Source organism: Martes martes, assembly GCF_963455335.1.
Source record: "Martes martes genome assembly, chromosome: 2".
Taxonomy (NCBI): Eukaryota; Metazoa; Chordata; class Mammalia; order Carnivora; family Mustelidae; genus Martes; species Martes martes.
In genome coordinates, this window is record NC_137889.1 from 87,842,950 (window position 1) to 87,861,848 (window position 18,899).

The 18,899-nt window shown below is 38.0% G+C and overlaps 1 protein-coding gene across 3 annotated transcripts in view; it reads left to right on the plus strand.

The window, feature by feature from the left end:
• Positions 1-18,899, plus strand: part of ARHGAP24 (Rho GTPase activating protein 24) — a 506,918-nt gene that overhangs the window by 468,271 nt on the left and 19,748 nt on the right. For all 3 annotated transcript variants that reach the window (XM_080797451.1, XM_080797453.1, XM_080797452.1), the window contains 2 exons: positions 13,191-13,323; positions 16,757-16,830. In XM_080797451.1, coding sequence (XP_080653577.1) covers positions 13,191-13,323; positions 16,757-16,830 — 207 coding nt within the window. The remainder of the gene's footprint in view (positions 1-13,190; positions 13,324-16,756; positions 16,831-18,899) is intronic.

The following is an 18,899-nucleotide window of genomic DNA, read 5'->3' on the forward strand; positions in this document are numbered from 1 at the left end:
ACATTTTATATGATAAGGAAAAGTAATAGGCTTGTACCTAAGCTTGAACCTAAGCTCTTCGGTGTTTTTAATATAGGATATCTTCATGCCTGTTTTGAAATCTCCATGGCAATTCCTACTGAAAGAAGTAAGACGCCGGCAATGTTTTATACTCTGAAAGTGGGTGCTTGTTCGTATCTTGGAAGTCAGATTGCAAATATTCTTGCATGCACTTGGTGAAAGTGCATTCCTTAAAAGAGTGTATTTTCTGAAATAAACTTAGAGTCGTATTTTACATATCATGTGATTCACTCATTGCAATGGTGGAATGCGATGATTTTTGACAAATTTACCAAGTTACGCAGCCATTACTACCTATCGGTTTGGAACATTTTCATTACCCAAATAACATCCCTTATGCCATTTACTGTTATTTCCAGTAGCCTTCATTTTCCGGGCAACCACTAATCTACTTTCTGTCTCTATAGAGTTTCCCTTTTCTGGATGTGGAATTATTCAATTTTTGGCCACTTGCATCCAGCTTCTTTTGCTTAGTGTAATGTTCTTAAGATTCGTCCATGTTATACATATATCAGTAGTTTGTTGCTTTTTGTTGATGAATAGAATTTCATACTGAAGACATACTACATTTTGTTTATCCATCTATCTATTGGTAGATATTTCTGTTGTTCCATTGTTTGGCTTTTACCAGTAATGTTGCCATGAACATGAATGCACAATTTTTTGCATGGACATAGACTTTCACCTCCTGGGTATATGCCTCGAAGTAAAATTGTCATATCTATGTTTAACACTTGGGGAACTGGCAAACTGTTTTCCAGAGTGGCTGCACCATTTCATATTTCTACCAGCAATGGATGAATGTGCCATTTTTTTTTTATTCTAACCGTTTTAGTGAGTATGCAATGGTATCATGGTTTTAATTTGCATTTCCCTAATGACTACTGATGTGTATCTTTTTATGTGTTTATAAACCACTTACATGTGCCCCTTAGAAGTCATATGGTTTTAAAATGTTTGATTCCTTTGATTATCTGGATAATTTATTATTATAAGGAAATGGTTGAAAATTGCTGAAGAATCAAAAATAATGTTCTGGAAGTTTCTATTTAGGATCACAATAAATAACTGTGATCCCACAGGAGCATGTATCTTCATACCCATGAGGATATCACTGTGGATATTCATTTAAAACTCTCTATTCAGGGGCGCCTGGGTGGCTCAGTGGGTTAAAGCCTCTGCCTTCGGCTCAGGTCACGATCCCAGGGTCCTGGGATCGAGCCCCACATAGGGCTCTCTGCTCAGCGGCAAGCCTGCTTCCCTTCCTCTCTCTCTGCCTGCCTCTCTGCCTACTTGTGATCTCTGTCTGTCAAATAAATAAATAAAATCTTAAAAAAAAAAAACACTCTATTGATAAAATAGAACTCTGCACTTATATAGAATATGAGCTTAAGAAAGTGGGGAATTTTATGAATCTTGATCACCTTTTTTATCCCTAGCACCTAGAAAAATGTCTGACACAGCATAGGCTCACAATAAACCTATGTTGAATAAAAGGATATAAGGAATATATTTTGAATATATTTATTGAATGAAAGGATGCCAGTATTTTTGATATCTCAGTAAGTAGAGAATTCATGTGCTTATTTTCATAGCCTTCAATTTAGGAAGCCTGAAACCTGTCATGTTTCAAGACAACTTCTAAAATTCTGTCAGGATATCATTTTTGTCAACCGACACAAAATGCCTGCCTGTGTCAGTACAAAGTCATAATCTTATAAATGGGTTTGTAATTTCCCAAGAGCCACAGCTCTAAATTAAGCTCAGTACCTCTGTTTGTTTTGTACCCCAGAAATGCTCTCGTGAAGATGAGTGCAGCCCACTCCCAAAGTGAACTAGATTTTTATTTATAACAAAACAATGAAACAAAACCAAAAACCCCTTACTACTTCTCAGTAAAATTTTATTTCTCTTTCTTCCTGCTTACCCTGACTTTTCTTAAAAATGGTTCAAGTGGAAAACAGCACTAATAGAATAAATTTCTGTATATGTGGGAGCAAAGCATCCTTTCCAACAAGAAGCATGACAGATTTTAGTATGAGACACCCAATAAGTATACAGCTGGATTTTTTTTAAAGCTTTTTGTCCTTTCTCTCAATATATATATCCACAAAAATAAACTGGGATGGTGTCATTTAGCCTATACATTGAGAATGCTTTTGTGTTAAAACAAAAGACTGCTGGGGCACCTGGGTGGCTCAGTCCTTAAGTGTCTGCCTTCGGCTCAGGTCATGATCCCAGGATCCTGGAATCGAGTCCTGCATCAGGCCCCCTGCTTGGCAGGGAGCCTGCTTCTCCCATTCCTACTCCCCCTGCTTGTATTCTCCCCCGCCCCCATCAAATAAATAAGTAAAATCTTAAAAAAAAAAAAAAAAAACTGTTGAAGTGTTCAGAGAAGGAATGAGTTTTGCATGGACTTGGCTGGTTTTGGTGTTGATTTGTAGACTCTCCTAGATATATCGGCAAATCCTTTTAAGTTCCTTTCAACACTATTAGAGATTCAGCGAGCCTTCTATTTCCTTTTCTCCTCTATAAGACACAAAGGTTTTGTTTTCTACCTTACTGACTTTACTGGAAAAAAATAAGGTTTCTGGAAGAGAATGTTTCATCATTCATTGTTTATCCCAGAATCAGGTAATCAAAATTCTCCAAACATGTGGGTTGTTATGGAAGAAAATAGGCAATGTGCAGTAAAGCCAGTGTTGGGACACATTAATACGAAAAAAAAAAAAATATATATATATATATATAATATATATTAAGAAAATTTTGATTGCTATTTAGTTTTTGTTAGCTAGAAAATTATTATGATATTTGGTTCCATTTTATTTTAAAATAGAAAGACCAAAGTATGTATGTATGTTTTAAATGCTATTAAGAACATTTAAAAATACATTTTTTAGCATAAATATACCCCCTTAGAACCAAACCTCAACAATGCTTCTTTGGGAAATCCTTGGTTGCATAATCTGAAATCTCTAGGAAAAAAAATAAATTGTTGACTGTATCATGATGATCACATTTTTTGTTTCTCCTGAAATTCCATCTGCAGAGTTTAGTAAAGGGAAAAATATGTAAGCAAACAATATAAAATTGTCAAGTAACTAAATGCAGCTGTAATTTTTTAATTGTAGCTAAACCAAATTCATTAACTGTTTGCCAAGATTTTGAGGACCATATGAAACTGAAATTACAACTCATAGCCCTTCAGGTCCTCGGTACAGTTGAGGAAAGGGCTATGTGATAAAGTCTCAGGTATATACATTTACTAATGTAGAGACATGGAAACTGGTAGAGCCATGTAAACTCTCTGTGAAAGAATGCCTTCAGGGTCTGTATGTTAGGAGTCAAATGTTAGGAAAAATAGCATATCCCATTTAAGCAAGAACTGAAAGCTTACCACTTATAAAATCTAATTAGATAATTACATAATCATAGTATACTTAGATGATATAAAGTATTTTGTCTAGATATTTTTATTGATGAGCCATTCCTAGAGGAAATGTGAGGTGAGCAAGGGATGTCTTACCCCACCTCTCTCAAACCATAGTCACATAATCCATTGAATAGTGCTATTTGCTTAGTATAATTTTAAATTTCCTGTAAATGGATTTTCTTATATCTCTCACTGTGAATAGTCTCTTTACACCCACCTAAAGATGGGTCGTTTAGGTCAACAATAATCTTCTAATCTTTTTCATCAGTCTTACATTTTTAGACATTTATTTTACACTTTGTGAGTTTAGGAAATTATGTTCCATTGAATAGCCAGGGGAGATGCTAACGGGTAGCTATTACTTCAGCATAACTCCCAACCTAGATTAAGAATGCTCATGTTGGGGCAGCTGGGAGGGTCAGTCCATTAGGCGTCTGCCTTTGGCTGACATCTGTCCCCTCCATCTGTCCCCAGATGGAGGCCCACATCAGGCTCCATGCTTGGCAGAGAGTCTTCCTCTCCCTCTGCCCTTCACCCTGCTTGTGCTCTTTCTCTTTCTCTCTCTCTCTCTCAAATAAATAAAATCTTAAAAAAAAATAAAGAATGCTTGTGTTTAATAAAAACCCTGAGCAAACGCTCTTCTTCATCCTTGGGCAAGTTTAGGTACTCTGGAGAACCTCAAAGGCTTGAACTTTCTCCTAAAACAGTTATAAATAAATGCAATGAAGATCTGGTACTAGTTAGGGAGAACAAAGTCCAACATGTAGAGTCAATCAAGAGTGTCTTAGTTTTCTTCGTACCCGACTGGATTTTTTTTTTAATTCTATAAAGAACAAAATACACATTTATGTGTATGCAATATGTATGTGTATGTGTGTATATATGGTGTGTGTATGTGTAGGATGTAGAGATACCCACACACGTAAAATACAATCTCTGTGGTTTGTAAATAGGCTATCCCTAATCCCTAATCTCTGTCATTGGTGACTTTCAAATCATTCCTGAGGTCTATCCTTTTTCTAAGCAATTATATGCATCATTGATACTGAGTAGGATCTCAGTTTAATAAGAAAATCTTTGTGACTTCATTGACTTCAGCTTTAATTTCTATAGAAAAAATTGTATGACTTGGCTCTTAAGGCTTTGGATAATATTAATGTCATTTATAGTATGACTGTATCATATGCATTTGAATATTGCTTCTAAGGTAAATTTGTATATAACATTGATACTTAGGTCCCAAATCACCAGAGCTGGAGGGACATATTAACTCATATTAATAGCCATGTTGATTAATTAGTAACCAACAACACTTATGTTGTTTTAAAATTATTTATTTTTGTGGCACTATGATTGACGTATAACATTGTATAAGTTTAAGGTACACAATGTGTCAGTCTGGTACATTTATGTATTGCAGTATGATTATACCATAGTGTTAGCCAACACCCCCCATCAGGTCACATAATTATAATTTCTTTTTTTGTGCTGAGAGCTTCAAGATCTAGGCTCTTAGCAACTTGGAGGTTTATAAAATAGCATCTTTGACTATATTCAGTATGCTGTACATTGGATCTGTAGAACTTATCTACTGCCTGAAACTTACGGTTTTAGTCTTTTGTTATTGTTGTTGGAAGTGAATGCATATGTCTGTACAAGGTAGCCTGTTTAAAAAGTTATACTGCTATAATATCGCTTTCAGGAAACTTTTGTGAATATTCTACATCAAGCCTTATCAATGTCTCAATCCCACTAGACTTTCCTCTCCAGTGAAAGCATCTTGGTACTATAATGGAAAAAGACTGTATTTTCATTCTTTAATATAAGAATTTAATTTACTTAGACATATTAGCTATTTGTAAAGTGAATTGATGCTCTCTAGCTCAAACTAACTAAATGATGACAACTCTAATGAGTGTTGTATAAAGTAAGTATGTATATTTCTTTGTTATGTATATTTATCTATATATGCTTATACATTTTCCCTTTGCATTCAAACACAGTATTCAAAAGCTACATAGCAAGGCATTTTACTTGTCCTTTATATTTATTTGTAATTAATCGTTACCACCTATATGTTTATGTTCAGGGGACTGAGTATAGGAAGACAGGCTTGCAACAGAAAAACCAGCTGGCATTATGTTACATTAATGGAGATGAGTGATATGAACTTGAACTTGAGCAATGTCACTGAGACTACTGAAGAGGGAATTGATTCATAAGGTTTTACATCAGAATATATAGGTTTCAGTCATGAGTATCTTACAAACTTTCCAGGGGAGTCCAATGGGTAGCTCAGTCTGAGAATCACTAACCACTGTTAGATTTAGGGTGTCGGGAAAAGCAAAATTTAGTCTGACTTATAGGTCTCGTGTTTATTTGTATGAATGGTGCTGCCATCCATGGTCGAGAAAATGGCAAAGAAGGAATAATTTTATTGCAAGGTTTTTTGGTTGTTCTCCAGCTTTGTTTATATGTAGTTCAAAGTATGTATGGAACATCTACAAATTCAATGGAAAGGTCTGTTGTGAAGGAGTGTGTTTTGTAGTTATTATAGAAAAGTGACAGTTGAGCTCAGAGAGTGTGCATAGATTCCAGGAAAATGGCACTTAGAAGTCAGCAGAGGAAGAAAAACTGGGGAGCTGCCTGGTAAGGAATGATGGCCAAGTAAGGAGGAGGAGAGTGAGGTGGCAAATAATGACAACAGAAATAACAATAATAATAGTAATGAAATGAGAAACATCTATGGGAAATATTCATCAAAAATAACAAATGGATAAATATCCATGATTTTTTTTTTTTTCCAGTTTGGGGATGTAGCTACTTTCTCTTTGAGGGGTCTATTATTTGGACTCACCAAACTCAAGTTGCTCAAAAGAATCTCTTTCTACAGCGACACTACAGAGTATCTTATCTGTTACTTTGTGTATCTTATACACATGTCAGTGTGTGGGGGTACACACGTGTGCGTGCGTGCATTCATGTGCTGACATGTATGGTGTGGTGGTTGTATATCAAACTATCAGATATTCTTTTTATGTGTTTAGCTAGCACTGTGAGGGAAGCGTCCATGCCCACATACATCTGTACATATATGTAATTCCAGGAGTAGGAAAGGAAATGTCAATGTGACAATTTCATTTAAGTATAACAGTGTCTCCTGGCCAACGTTACTCCCACCTGTCTTCTCTCAGGGAATGCCGGACAGATGAGTGTATAACTAGTAGAGTCCCATGGGTCATAGAGTGGCCAGATTGAATTTTGTGACCTTGCGAGCATTCCACATCAGAATTGCCTCCTTTCCTTGGAGGTTTTCTACCTCAAATGCATGTTCCATATGGGTGTTTCTCAACCATGGCAGCACATGGAAATCATCTGAGTAGCTTTCTGAAAGTCTCCTTGCCCCACCAGTTACATCAGAATATATAGGACCCAGGCACCAGTATTTTGAAAGACTTTCCATGCGACTCTAGGGTGCAACCAAAGTTGTTGACTTTTTTCTCTATCACATCAATCTGTCTGACAGTATTTCCATAAATCCACATTATCTGCAAGTGCGTTTTTAACTCTCTGCTAACGTTTCCTTACCTAGTACCTTAGCAGTACAATTAATGGTTTCATGGGTATGCTCAGGAGATGTGGATTTTGGATTAGCTACCTCAGGCTGCCATGATGAAATGTCACAGACTGGGTGATGTAACCAACAGAAATTTCTTTTCTCATGGCTCTGATGCTGGAAGTCTGAGATCAAGGTGCACGCTCAGTCAGGTTCTGATAAGGGCTCTCGTTTTGGCTTACAGACAGCTGTCTTCTCCCCCTGTGCTCACATGCCCTTTTCTCTTCACATGTGTAAGGGACCAAGGGGCTGGGGAGCATGCTTGCTGGTGTCTTTTCTTCCAAGGGCACCCATCTCATCAAACCAGGGTCCTATTCTCATGCCCTCTTCTAGCCCCAATTATCTCCCAAAGGTTCCAGCTCCAAATACCATCACACCAGAGGTTAGGGCTTCAGCAGATGAATGAAGGAGGGGACACAGCTCGGTCCACAGTGGAGATCATCGTTCAGCTCTCTGCCATCATTACTTTTAAGCCAGGAATCTTGTTTAAATTAGTGGCACAAACACTAACTCAGTGTAGTCCAGACAGGTTAAAGTGTCTTCTTGTTATTGTATATAATTCAGTGGTGACACATAACAACATTGAGCCATGACTGAACCAGATTCAAGTTGCACTGCTGAAAAGTGTAGTGGTTTTGACAGATAAGTTTAAAAAAAAAAAAAAAGTTTGAACAGAGCCAGGCTTTTCTTGTAAACATTTAGTTTCGTTTGGAACTGCTTACTACCTTCAGATTTGCTTTTCTCTACCTTTGTGAATTTGGTGGAAAGAACAACATGTTGATTAAGACAATTTGACGGCAGTCTTCACCGTGGTAAGAGTGGCTGAATGGCTTCAGTCTCCTGTATGTTCTCCCTGGAGTTTGATGGACCTGACATTTTTTTTTTTTTTTTTGGTAATTCCAAGTGAATTTTGGGTCATCTCATTGTGTGTGTGTGTTGCAAATAAGTTCACAGTATCTTTAGTAATTTCTGGTGTGGATGCATTGGAAATTCATTCTATTCAGTAAAATCAACAGATGATGTTGTGTTCTGCCCCTAGCATCCAGGGTGAAAAATTCCCATTTCTAATTATGAGACCTCAGAGTTTCAAGGTTTTGCTTGTGTAGTATTATACTTGTAATTACTGTGGCATTTGAACTGATCCATGGATGAGAGTCTGTTTATCAGGGAAGGAGGGGGTGGAGATAGCAGATGAACAAGGAAGGATTGTTGTCATACTTCTTTATCCTTATTCAGATTAGAGAGGCCTATATGGTACACAGAGTATAAGTAGGGAAGGCAGTTTCCAGGAACTATAAAGAACATTCTTTTTCTCTCTCTCTTTTTAAAGATTTTATTTATTTATTTGACAGAGAGAGAGATCACAAGTAGGCCGAGAGGCAGGTAGAGAGAGGGGGGGAATCAGGCTCCCCACTGAGCAGAGAGCCTGATGCAGGGCTTGATCCCAGGACCCTGAGATCATGACCTGAGCTGAAGGCAGAGGCTTAACCCACTGAGCCACCCAGGTGCCCCTGTGAAGAACATTCTTAAGATCTCACACCTGCTGGCAACTTAGCAACCAGAATTTACAGGAAATGTTAAGAAATAGGGGTATGGTATGGAAAAATATTGTTGGTGATTAGTTAGAGATATAAGCCCAAGAGGGACAAAAAGATCTACGTTGTTCATTTCTGTGTCACCCAGCATGTGGCACGAAATGAATGAATTATGAATGAATTATGCCCACCATAAGCATTTGGGAACTATTATGGGGAACTAATATCAGTAGATGGATTCCAGCATGACCAAAGGCACACGCATGAGAATACGAAATTAGATCAATCGGTAAAAGTCATGAAATCCTCCCTTTAAGTTTGGTAAAAAGACTGTACGTGAGGAAGCAGGACTCAGAAGTCAAGTCCAAGTACAATCTAAGAGGAAAACGAAACCCGTATGTTGATCAATGAAGGGACACATGCTATGAGCATCTTCTGCTCTGCGGGCTCCTTTACTCAGGATCCTGGGGCCTGTCTCTGCCTCTTTGTCATCCCTGGATAGAATATGCCTGATTATTCATCTTAATTTCTGAAAACAGATTCTACCACCAGCTGAGCGAAAGAGACCTGAAGTTTGTGTAATGATTTTACATTAGTAAATAGTCTTGAATTTCTACCAAAAGCCTTTAAAAGCCACTCGTATCTTAGTGATTAGCCAGAAAGAATTTCATACCAGGGTGGTGTCTTGTTCAAGTACCCAAAATAGGGTTAGTACCAGGACCTGCTCACAGGCCCGATGTACGGTGAAATGTTTGTACGTGTGTTGCTGCTGCTGCTGCTGTTATTATCATTATTATTAACCAGGTTAGGTATCTTAATCTTCCATTGTACACTGACTTGTCACAGTGCGGTTGCTTCCCTTTTTTTTTTTTTTTTAAAGTAGTCTTAATGCAGGGCTTGAATTCATGACCCCAAGATCAAGACCTGAGCTGAGATTTAGAGTCGGACACTCAACTGACTGAGCCACGAGGCGCCCTGTCATATCTTTGTTCAAGACTGAGATATATTTCTCTGGGACAAAGATGACACGTTCTCATAGGTACACTGGGCAGTTACCACACAATATTAGTATTTACTTATTTGGCTGTCCAGAGTAAGCAGATATTAGTTAGAATCGTGGCTTTTCAGTGAGAGATAGGCTAGACAGTGAGGTGCAGATGGCTGCCATTTTGTGCAGTGGATATGCAGAGAGATTTTTCAGACAAGCACCAGACTTCCTGCTGCAGTGGGTGGCATTCTGGCAAGAAGGGCAGATGGACTGTGGGCCCCTTGAGGTGAATCAGAACCACCATACATACTTGCTTCTGGAGTCTTCCCAAAAGCAATTGCTTCCTTCCATTCAGTGGAAAAGGACAAAGCCAAAAATGAGAACACCAGGAAAATGTAGGTGTCTCGATTTCCACAGAATAATCCGAGTTTAATAAAGCCCCCAAAAGAGAGTAATGTATTTTTAACTTTTAGCCCTTAATTAAAAATTTAATAACCTTTGTTAATTGAAAAAAAAGGGAAAAGTGTTTGGTCATTTTTTTTCTTCCTCATTTCTACATAATTAACCACGTGTGGGTGTGTACTCTAACGCTAGAAAGCTAATGTGACACATCACTTTAGGGAAGGAATAAAATCATCATCCCATCCACGTCTCTTGCCTTGATTCATAGCTCAAATATTTCTATTCTTGGAACATTACTGCAGCTCTGGTGCTAAGAAAATTGCTGGTGGATGAAGAATGATTCTGCAGCCTTTCATCCTTCACAATGTCCGCGCCCTGTGACTAATCTAACTTTGCAATGGTGCCATCTAGTGTTCACACGTCCTCAGTACTACAGCTCAACTTCATTAGAAGCAAAATAGTAAGAGAGTAGCAAGCGAGTTACCTTCTAAACAGTGCGCCGGGGAGAATCAATGAAACACAAGAACAGCATTTTTCATTAAATGTGTATTTCTTATTTATCATTATTGCCTCATTTATTTATTACATTTTCTTCATAAAGATTTTTTATATATTCTGTTTATATAGTCAGACAAATTATAGATATACTTATTTTATCTTTCATTTTGATATTCTTCTCTGTATCTTCAAATAACTCTAGCACACTAGTCTTTGTCTTTGAAGGCAACACAACCAACCTAGTCACGGGTTGGGTTGGCTTAGAGTGGAAACAAAAGATGGAAATCATTTATTGTAATATTTGATTGCACTGCCTATCCTGTCCCAGGCTGTGTTTTGTAAGTGCTCATGATTGTACCTTCAGGGGTTGGCTTCTTCCACTACATAGCCAGAGAAACACAGAAGGGCTTTGGTATGCATGAAATAAAGTGTTTTTTTAAAAAAACAACCCACCCACAGACAAATAAACCTAGTCTTACCATTGACACTATGTTAGGACTATCTGTTTAAAAAAATTTGTAGAAAGTAATTCAAGGAATAAATGATCTTGGGCTCAGTTTTCGAGATGTCCCAGGGTTGTGATTTTTATTTTCTTTGCTAGCCTTTGAGTTGACTTCTATATTGCCTATCAGTTCAGAATTTTAAAATGCAAAACCTATATTTATTTGTGAAAGAACAAAATTAATTTAAGACAAGCCCTATTAGATCATCTCCATCATTTTAACATCTGCAGAATGGTTGACAAAACATCTGCTTTAACTGACTTCAACCCTGAAATGAAGAGGCTCAGCCTTTGCCCTCTCTCACATAGGGAAGGTAGAGTCCCAGGCTCTGTGAGAACACGGCCTATAGGCAGAACTCATCCAGTCCCACTCTGAACTTGGCTCTCCCTTAGCTTTTTGTTACCTCCTCAAGGACAAGATGTTCCCTCTCACTTGTGGCTCTGTTTACCTGCCTTGCTTTAATCAGGAGTGACTTCTTCTGTGCTTCTGCTCTCACTTGGTTAATTATCACACCCCTTCAGTGGCCTATGCATCATTTCCTTGGAGAAGCACTCCAACCCCTCATCAGCCCGCCCTTGTTATTAGATATCATCTGACACTTTTCCTTACTGTCACTCACCACACTTTGCAATTATATACTTGTGTTATTATACTTGTGTAATTCTATACTATGTGTTATATCTACTTAATATGCCCTATCCCCACTAGATTATACATTTTGAGCAGGCTGAAATCATCTTTTTTTGACCGTTTGAGGTCCTAGCCACTTTGTGTTTCTGTAGTTCAATACAGAGTAGGCATGTGGGAAATAGATGATGAAATCAACGCAAATCCAAAATTGAGAACTGAGATGCCCATTGTCCCAGCCCATGTAGTTTTGTATGTCAGCTCTGCTTCCACATCACCCTTGAGGCAAGAGAATATTCACTGAGGCAGGAAATTCAACAGTATGGTAGCTTTCGAGGTATACCCGTCTGGGGACATGGCACTTCCTGCAACTCAGTCTGGGAGTGGGATGTTCATTCTCAATACCTACAGAATCCCTGACCTTGTTCACTGCGGCTTTTCCACTTCTCAAGGTCAGTTGGCCTTTCACTCCCTGCCCACCCGTTCCTCCTTGCCACACTTTTATACCCTTCACCCAAAATTAATTAAATAAATACACAACCCAAATTCACCTCCTGTAGTATTTACTGTCTGCCATCTTCATGGATTAACATGGAGATAGAGAGCACAAAGTATAGTGGCTCAGTCAGTTAGGCGTCTGCCTTTGGCTCCAGTCATGTTCCCAGGGTCCTGGGATCGAGCCCCGTGATGGGGTTCCCCGCTCAGAGGGGAGTCTGCCTCTCCCTCTGCTTCTGCCTGACACTCTTCCTACTTGTATGTGCTTGCTCCCCTCTGTCTCTGTCAAATAAAAAATAAAATCTTTTAAAAAAAAAGTAAAAAAAAAAAAAAAGGAATCCTATCACTCGCATGGTCAGTAGAGAATAAAAATACGTTTTGTACATTATACAAAGGACAGGTTTTGTTTTCTTTATTCATTTTTTAGTATATTCCTTCTCTTTCTAGAAGACCCTAAGGATTCCCAACTATCTTAGAATATTAGGCAAGAAATCATGCTGAGAATCAATCACCTTCAAAATAAGTTCTGCTTAAAAAGTTATAACATGTCATACTAAGTTTCTAATGTCTGTAACCAATTACCAATGTCTTCTAAAGAATAGGAAATAAAGCTAAGATTCCAAACTGATTGTGACATTGAATACATGCATGCATGCCTCGATGGATTTGGTGTTTTTTGTAGATTGTATTATTTTTCATTTAAAGCCTCTGGTATATTGGCCCTGTTTTCCAAAGTTAACACTTCTGCTTAACATCAAGTACACACACAAAAAAAGTGTTTCAGCTTCTGAATATTTTCAAACCACACTGCAGCTTCCCAGAGTCCTTCCAGATCCCTCTCCCCTCCACCTGTGCTACAGCATATCCCAGGCATTGTGGAAGTGTGTGCTTCTTCGAAGCTGACTTCCTGACTGAATTGCCAACTCGTATGAAATTCGGACTCTTCAATGTGTATTTGATGAAAAACTAAATCGGATAAAGTAAAATAAAGTTTACTCCAGAGAATATCTTCACACTTCTGTCTCCACAGCAACACGGATGTACACACAGTGGCATCACTTCTTAAACTCTATCTCCGAGAACTTCCAGAACCAGTTATTCCTTATGCAAAGTATGAAGATTTTTTGGCCTGTGCCAAACTGCTCAGCAAGGACGAAGAAGCTGTAAGTTGATGCATTTCTTTCTAGAAAAACCTTCATTTGGGTTTGTTGTTTTTTTTTTTTATCAATGTTCTTAGTTTTTAATTTGTAAATTTCCTTTTGTCCCATCCTTGGACTATTTTCCACTATTGTATTTATTGACATTACACGCACTTAGATATCACACACACAACTCAGGTCCCATTTTTAATCCCCTCTCTTATCAAAAAGAAAACTGCAAGTTAATAAATGAAATGAGCCCTCCTTGCCCACTTTGCTCCTCTAAGTGGTTAATTGTGGGCTACATCAGGCCAAACATTCCATGAACAAATTGGATGCCTTATTTCATATTCTCTTTTTCATTGTGAGCCCCTCTAAATTACCTAAACAATGCCTCCTACCAAATCTTATCTACCATTTTTTCCATTTTATTTAATTTTATTTCTTTTCAGTATTCCAGAATTCATTGTTTATGCACCACACCCAGTGTTCCATGCAATATGTGCCCTCCATAATACCCACCACCAGGCTCACCCAACCCCTCCAAAACCCTCAGTTTGTTTCTCAGAGTCCACAGTCTCATGATTCGTCTCCCCCTCCAATTTCCCCCAACTCACTTCTCCTCTCCATCTCCCAGTGTCCTCCGTGTTATTCCTTATGCTCCACAAATAAGTGAAACCATATGATAATTGACTCTCTCTGCTTATTTCACTCAGCATAATCTCCTCCAGTCCCATGCATGTTGATACAAAAGTTGGGTATTCATCCTTTCTGATGGAGGCATAATACTCCATTGTATAAATGGACCATATCTTCTTTATCCATTCATCCTTTGAAGGGCATCTTGGTTCTTTCTGCAGTTTGGAGACTGTGGCCATTGCTTCTCTCTACTATTTTTAAAAACAGCCTTATTGAGATATAGTTCATATACTATACAATCACCTATTTGAAGTGTATAATCAGTGCATTATTATTATAATCAGTTGACCCTCAAATAACATGGGTTTGAACTGCATGGGTCCTCCTACACACAGAAATTTTGCAGTACAGTGCGATAAATGTACTTCCTTTTCCATATGATTTTCTTAATATTTTCTTTTCTCTAGCTTACTTTATTATAAGAATACAGCATATAATACATAAAACATACATTTTCCATATGATTTTCTTAATATTTTCTTTTCTCTAGCTTACTTTATTATAAGAATACAGCATATAATACATAAAACATAAAACATAAAACATAATACATAAAACATTTGTTAATCAACTGTTATTAGGAAGGTTTCCAGTCAATAGTAGGCTATCTAAGTTTGGGGGGAGTCAAAATTACTCATGGTTTTCTGAGTTGGGGGGATTGGTGTCCCTAACCCCTACATTGCTCAAGGGCCAACTGTTTCTCAAGAGTTGTGCAACCACTGCCAGAATCTAATTTTAGAATATTTAGCACATTTTCATCATCCTATAACAAGTCCCATACCTATTCCCCTTGCCCCACCTTCCCCAGCCCTTGGCAACAACTAATCTCTTTCTGTATGTATAGACTTGCCTATTTTGGCTATTTCATATAAACAAAATCATTCACTACATTGTCTTCTGTGACTGGCTTCTTTCACTGTTTTCAAGGTTTAGTCACACTATACCACATCTACTAGTATTTCATGCCATTTATTTATTTATTCATTTATTTATCCATCCCTCAGTTGTAGCATATGTGGGTTGTTTCCGTTGTTTGACTATTATTACTAATGCTGCTGTGAATATTCATGTGAAAAGTTTGGCATGGACATACGTCTTCATTTCTCCTGGGTTTATACCCAGGAGGCAGACTTGCTGGGCCATGTGTAACTCTGTGTTTTCTAAAGAGGCTCTGTCATTTTTTAAATTCCCACCAGCAACTCTTGCCGATTCCAACGTCTCCAAACTTTTACCGACACTCGTTGTTATCTCTCTTTTTTATCATAGCCGTCTTAATGTATGTAAAGTGAGATCACCTTGAGCTTGAGTTGCCTTTCCCTGATGGTTAATGATGTTAAACAGTTTTCCACGTATTTATTGGCTCTTCACATATTTTCTTTGGAAAAACCATTTTCCCATTTTTAATTGGGTTATTTGTCTTAATTTGAGTTGTGAAAGTTCTTTATAGTTTAGATTACAAACCTCTTATCAGATATATGATTTGATTTGCAAATATTTCTCCCATTCTATAGATTGTCTCTTCAGTTTTTTAAAGATTTATTTATTTATTTTGGGGGTGGAGGGCAGAGAGAGAAGAAGAGAGAATTTCAAGCAGACTCCCCACTGAGCACAGACCCGGACTCTCATGACCTGAGGCAAAATCAAGAGACAGACACTCAAAGAACTGAGCCACCCAGGCGCCCCAAGTCTCTTCAGTTTTTTGATGGTGTCCTTCGAAGCACAAAAGTTTTTAATTACAATAAGTCCAATTTATCTATTTTTCTTTTGTCACTTGTGCTTTTAATGTTATATCTAAGAAATATTTAACCAAGCTCACCAGGATTTATTCCTATATTTTCTTCTAAGATTTTTGTAACTTTAGCTCTTACATTTAGGTCTATGACCCATTTTGAGTTAATTTTGGTTTATGATATGAGGAAAGGTCCAACTTCAAGCTGTGGCATATGGATATCTGGTTGTCTCAGAACCCTTTGTCAGAAAGACTGTTGTTTCCTCCACTGGATTTTCTCGGCACTCTTGTTGAAATTGCTGCCTGTTTTTATAAATGAAGTTTTACTTTGTTATGTAATGTTGTCTGTGGCTGCTTTTGTACCACAACGGGAAAGTTGAGTAGTTGAGACAGAGACCATATGTCCCAGAACACTTGCGATATTTACCATCTGGCCTTTTTCAGGAAGAAGAACAAATTAGATTACATTATCCATTAGCATTTCTGGGACCATTTACATTTTAGACGTTCTACAATGAGAAGAACCCAAGCAATTAATCTCTTTGTGAAATGTCCATGAATAGCGGGCTTTTCATTCTCCATCCCACCCCAAACGGTGTGTCCTAGACATGGCCCATCTCGAGAGACTTATTTGTCAGTAGACGTGTGTTTGTCTCTGTTTTGGGAATGTCAGAAATCAGAAAGATCCTCACTACATTAAGGCTGTTTTTTTCCCCAGATAACCTTATTATAAATGAGGCTGTCTTCCCTTTTTAGTCAACTGTGAGCAAGTATTAATAATGTTAGAAAGGCTTCACTTAACATCTGTTTCTCCACAAATAGTACTTACGGAAATATTTTAAATACTTTCTCACATCTTTGAAAATATTTGCGAAATCCTCTCTGTAATGGCGGCAAGTTTTCAGGACAGGATTCCTCACTGATGATGTGTGAAACTAATGAAAAAAGAACCGTATGCCCACTTTTTATTTGCTTTAATTCCAAGGCCAACACTTGGATAACATTTATTCTCCGTTTCTTTTTACTCAGGGTGTTAAGGAATTAGCAAAGCAGGTGAAGAGTTTGCCAGTGGTCAATTACAACCTCCTGAAGTATATTTGCAGGTAAGAATTGTCCTGAAGACAAAACTAAAGAGAACTAGACTATATGGAGCCTGATACTAACTTATTTTTGACCATGAATAAAATCACTGACCTTCTCTGTGCTCTAGTGTTGACCTCTGTAAAATTAAGAGGTTTGATAAGATAATCTCAAGGCTTTCTTTGAGCCCTGAAATTACTCGATTTGTCATTTGTCTCTGAGTCTCTCTTACGTCTACACATTAGGGATATGTTGCTTCAAACTTCCGTCAGTTGTTTGTACTTGTGCTGTGTACCTTCATTTAGAGAAGGAGCATTTCCCTTGGCATGAGAAAAACCTGTATGGGAGTCCAGTTTCTATCACTGATGTCTTATGTGTCTGTATGCAATTTTCTTATCCTCTCTAAGTGTCCTACTAGGTAAAAGAGTATTGAAAACACACATTCCACCCAGCTGTTTTAACATTAAATTATATTTTAAGTTGAATAAATATTATTTTCTTCCTGTTTCTCTCTTACTACAAGACTTATTGAAAAGACATTACTGTCTGGTTCTTTTAGGACACTAATTGTGCCTGATAAAGCTCTCACTCATGACCATATTTCCCTATGGCTTGGGATGGTATGTGCCATGTCTGTGCCCCTGTTTAAGAAACCATATGATTTCACTCATATGTGGAATTTAAGAAACAAAATGGTCATGGGGGAGAAAAGAGAGGCAAACCAAGAAACAGAGTCTCTCTCTCTTTTTAAAAGGTTTTATATATTTATTTGGCAGAGGGAAAGACAGTGAGAGAGGAAACAGGGACAGTAGGAGAGGGAGAAGAGGCTTTCCAGTGAGCAGGGGGCTTGATGTGGGGCTCAATTCCAGGACCCTGGGATCATGACCTGAGCTGAAGGCAGATGCTTAATGACTGAGCCACCCAGGTGCCCCAAGAAACAGACCCTTAACTACAAAGAACAAACTGATGGTTACTGGAAGGGCGGTGGGTGAGGAAATGGGTGAGTAGGTGATGGGGATTTAGAAGGGCACTTTTTTAGATGGGCACAGAGCAATGTATGGAAGTGTTGAATCACTGAATTGTACACCTGAAACTAATATTACACTGTCTGCTAACTAACTGGAATTTAAATAAAAAACTTAAAAATTAAGACACCAAGTATTTAAGATTGAAAAATTAAATTTAAATAAAGAGATGATGGTTGGCACTACAAGTCATTGTAAGGTATCTTAAAGGAAAGCCTCTCAGTTTATTTTTAAATAATTCAAATTTTTAATTCGATACAGTGTTATCATTTACATATACTTTTTGTGTCGTGATTAAGTAAACATTTGGCAGACTGGGAACTATGCGGTTTAAGACTAATGCCTGACACTGTGGACCTCATATCAATTGTAACCGAGTAGGAATTCCAGAATCTCCTACTGTAACTTTTTCTGGTGATGGTAGGAAGCAAATATGAGCTTAGGCTTCAAAATTTAGAAAAAGGAAAGAAATCGTCTCATTGATAACATAGACTCATTAACACATCGGGGTTCTGTCCCAAGATTTAGAACTAATTCAGGCTGCTGTGGTGAATGAGAAAGGAGGACATCCTCTTTAAGTAAAAGGGAAAAGTTCCTTGAGAACTATATTACCCGTCTTTATCTCCACAGTAGGAGAACTTCACTTCTCTTGAAACATTTTTTTTTAAAGATTTTATTTATTTGTTTGACACAGAGAGAGAGAGAGATCACAAGTAGGCAGAGAGGCAGGCAGAGGGGGAGGGGGAGCAGGCTCCCTGCTGAGCAGAGAGCCTGATGCGGGGCTCAATCCCAGGGCTTTGAGATCATGACCTGAGCCAAAGGCAGAGGCTTTAACCCACTGAGCCACCCAGGCGCCCCTCTTGAAACATTTAAGCAGGCTTTTAGTTTCAGCTAAAAGTCTTAGTCAAATAAGAAATTACACTAGTGTGAGTTTTTGCCTTTCAGTTTTACACTAGCTTAGCCTATCTAACAATAATGAATATGTGGAGCAGGCGCCTTTCTTCAGTCATAGGGGAGTAGTCGAGAGCACAGACTCTAGAGTCAGACACTCTGGGTTCAAATCTCAG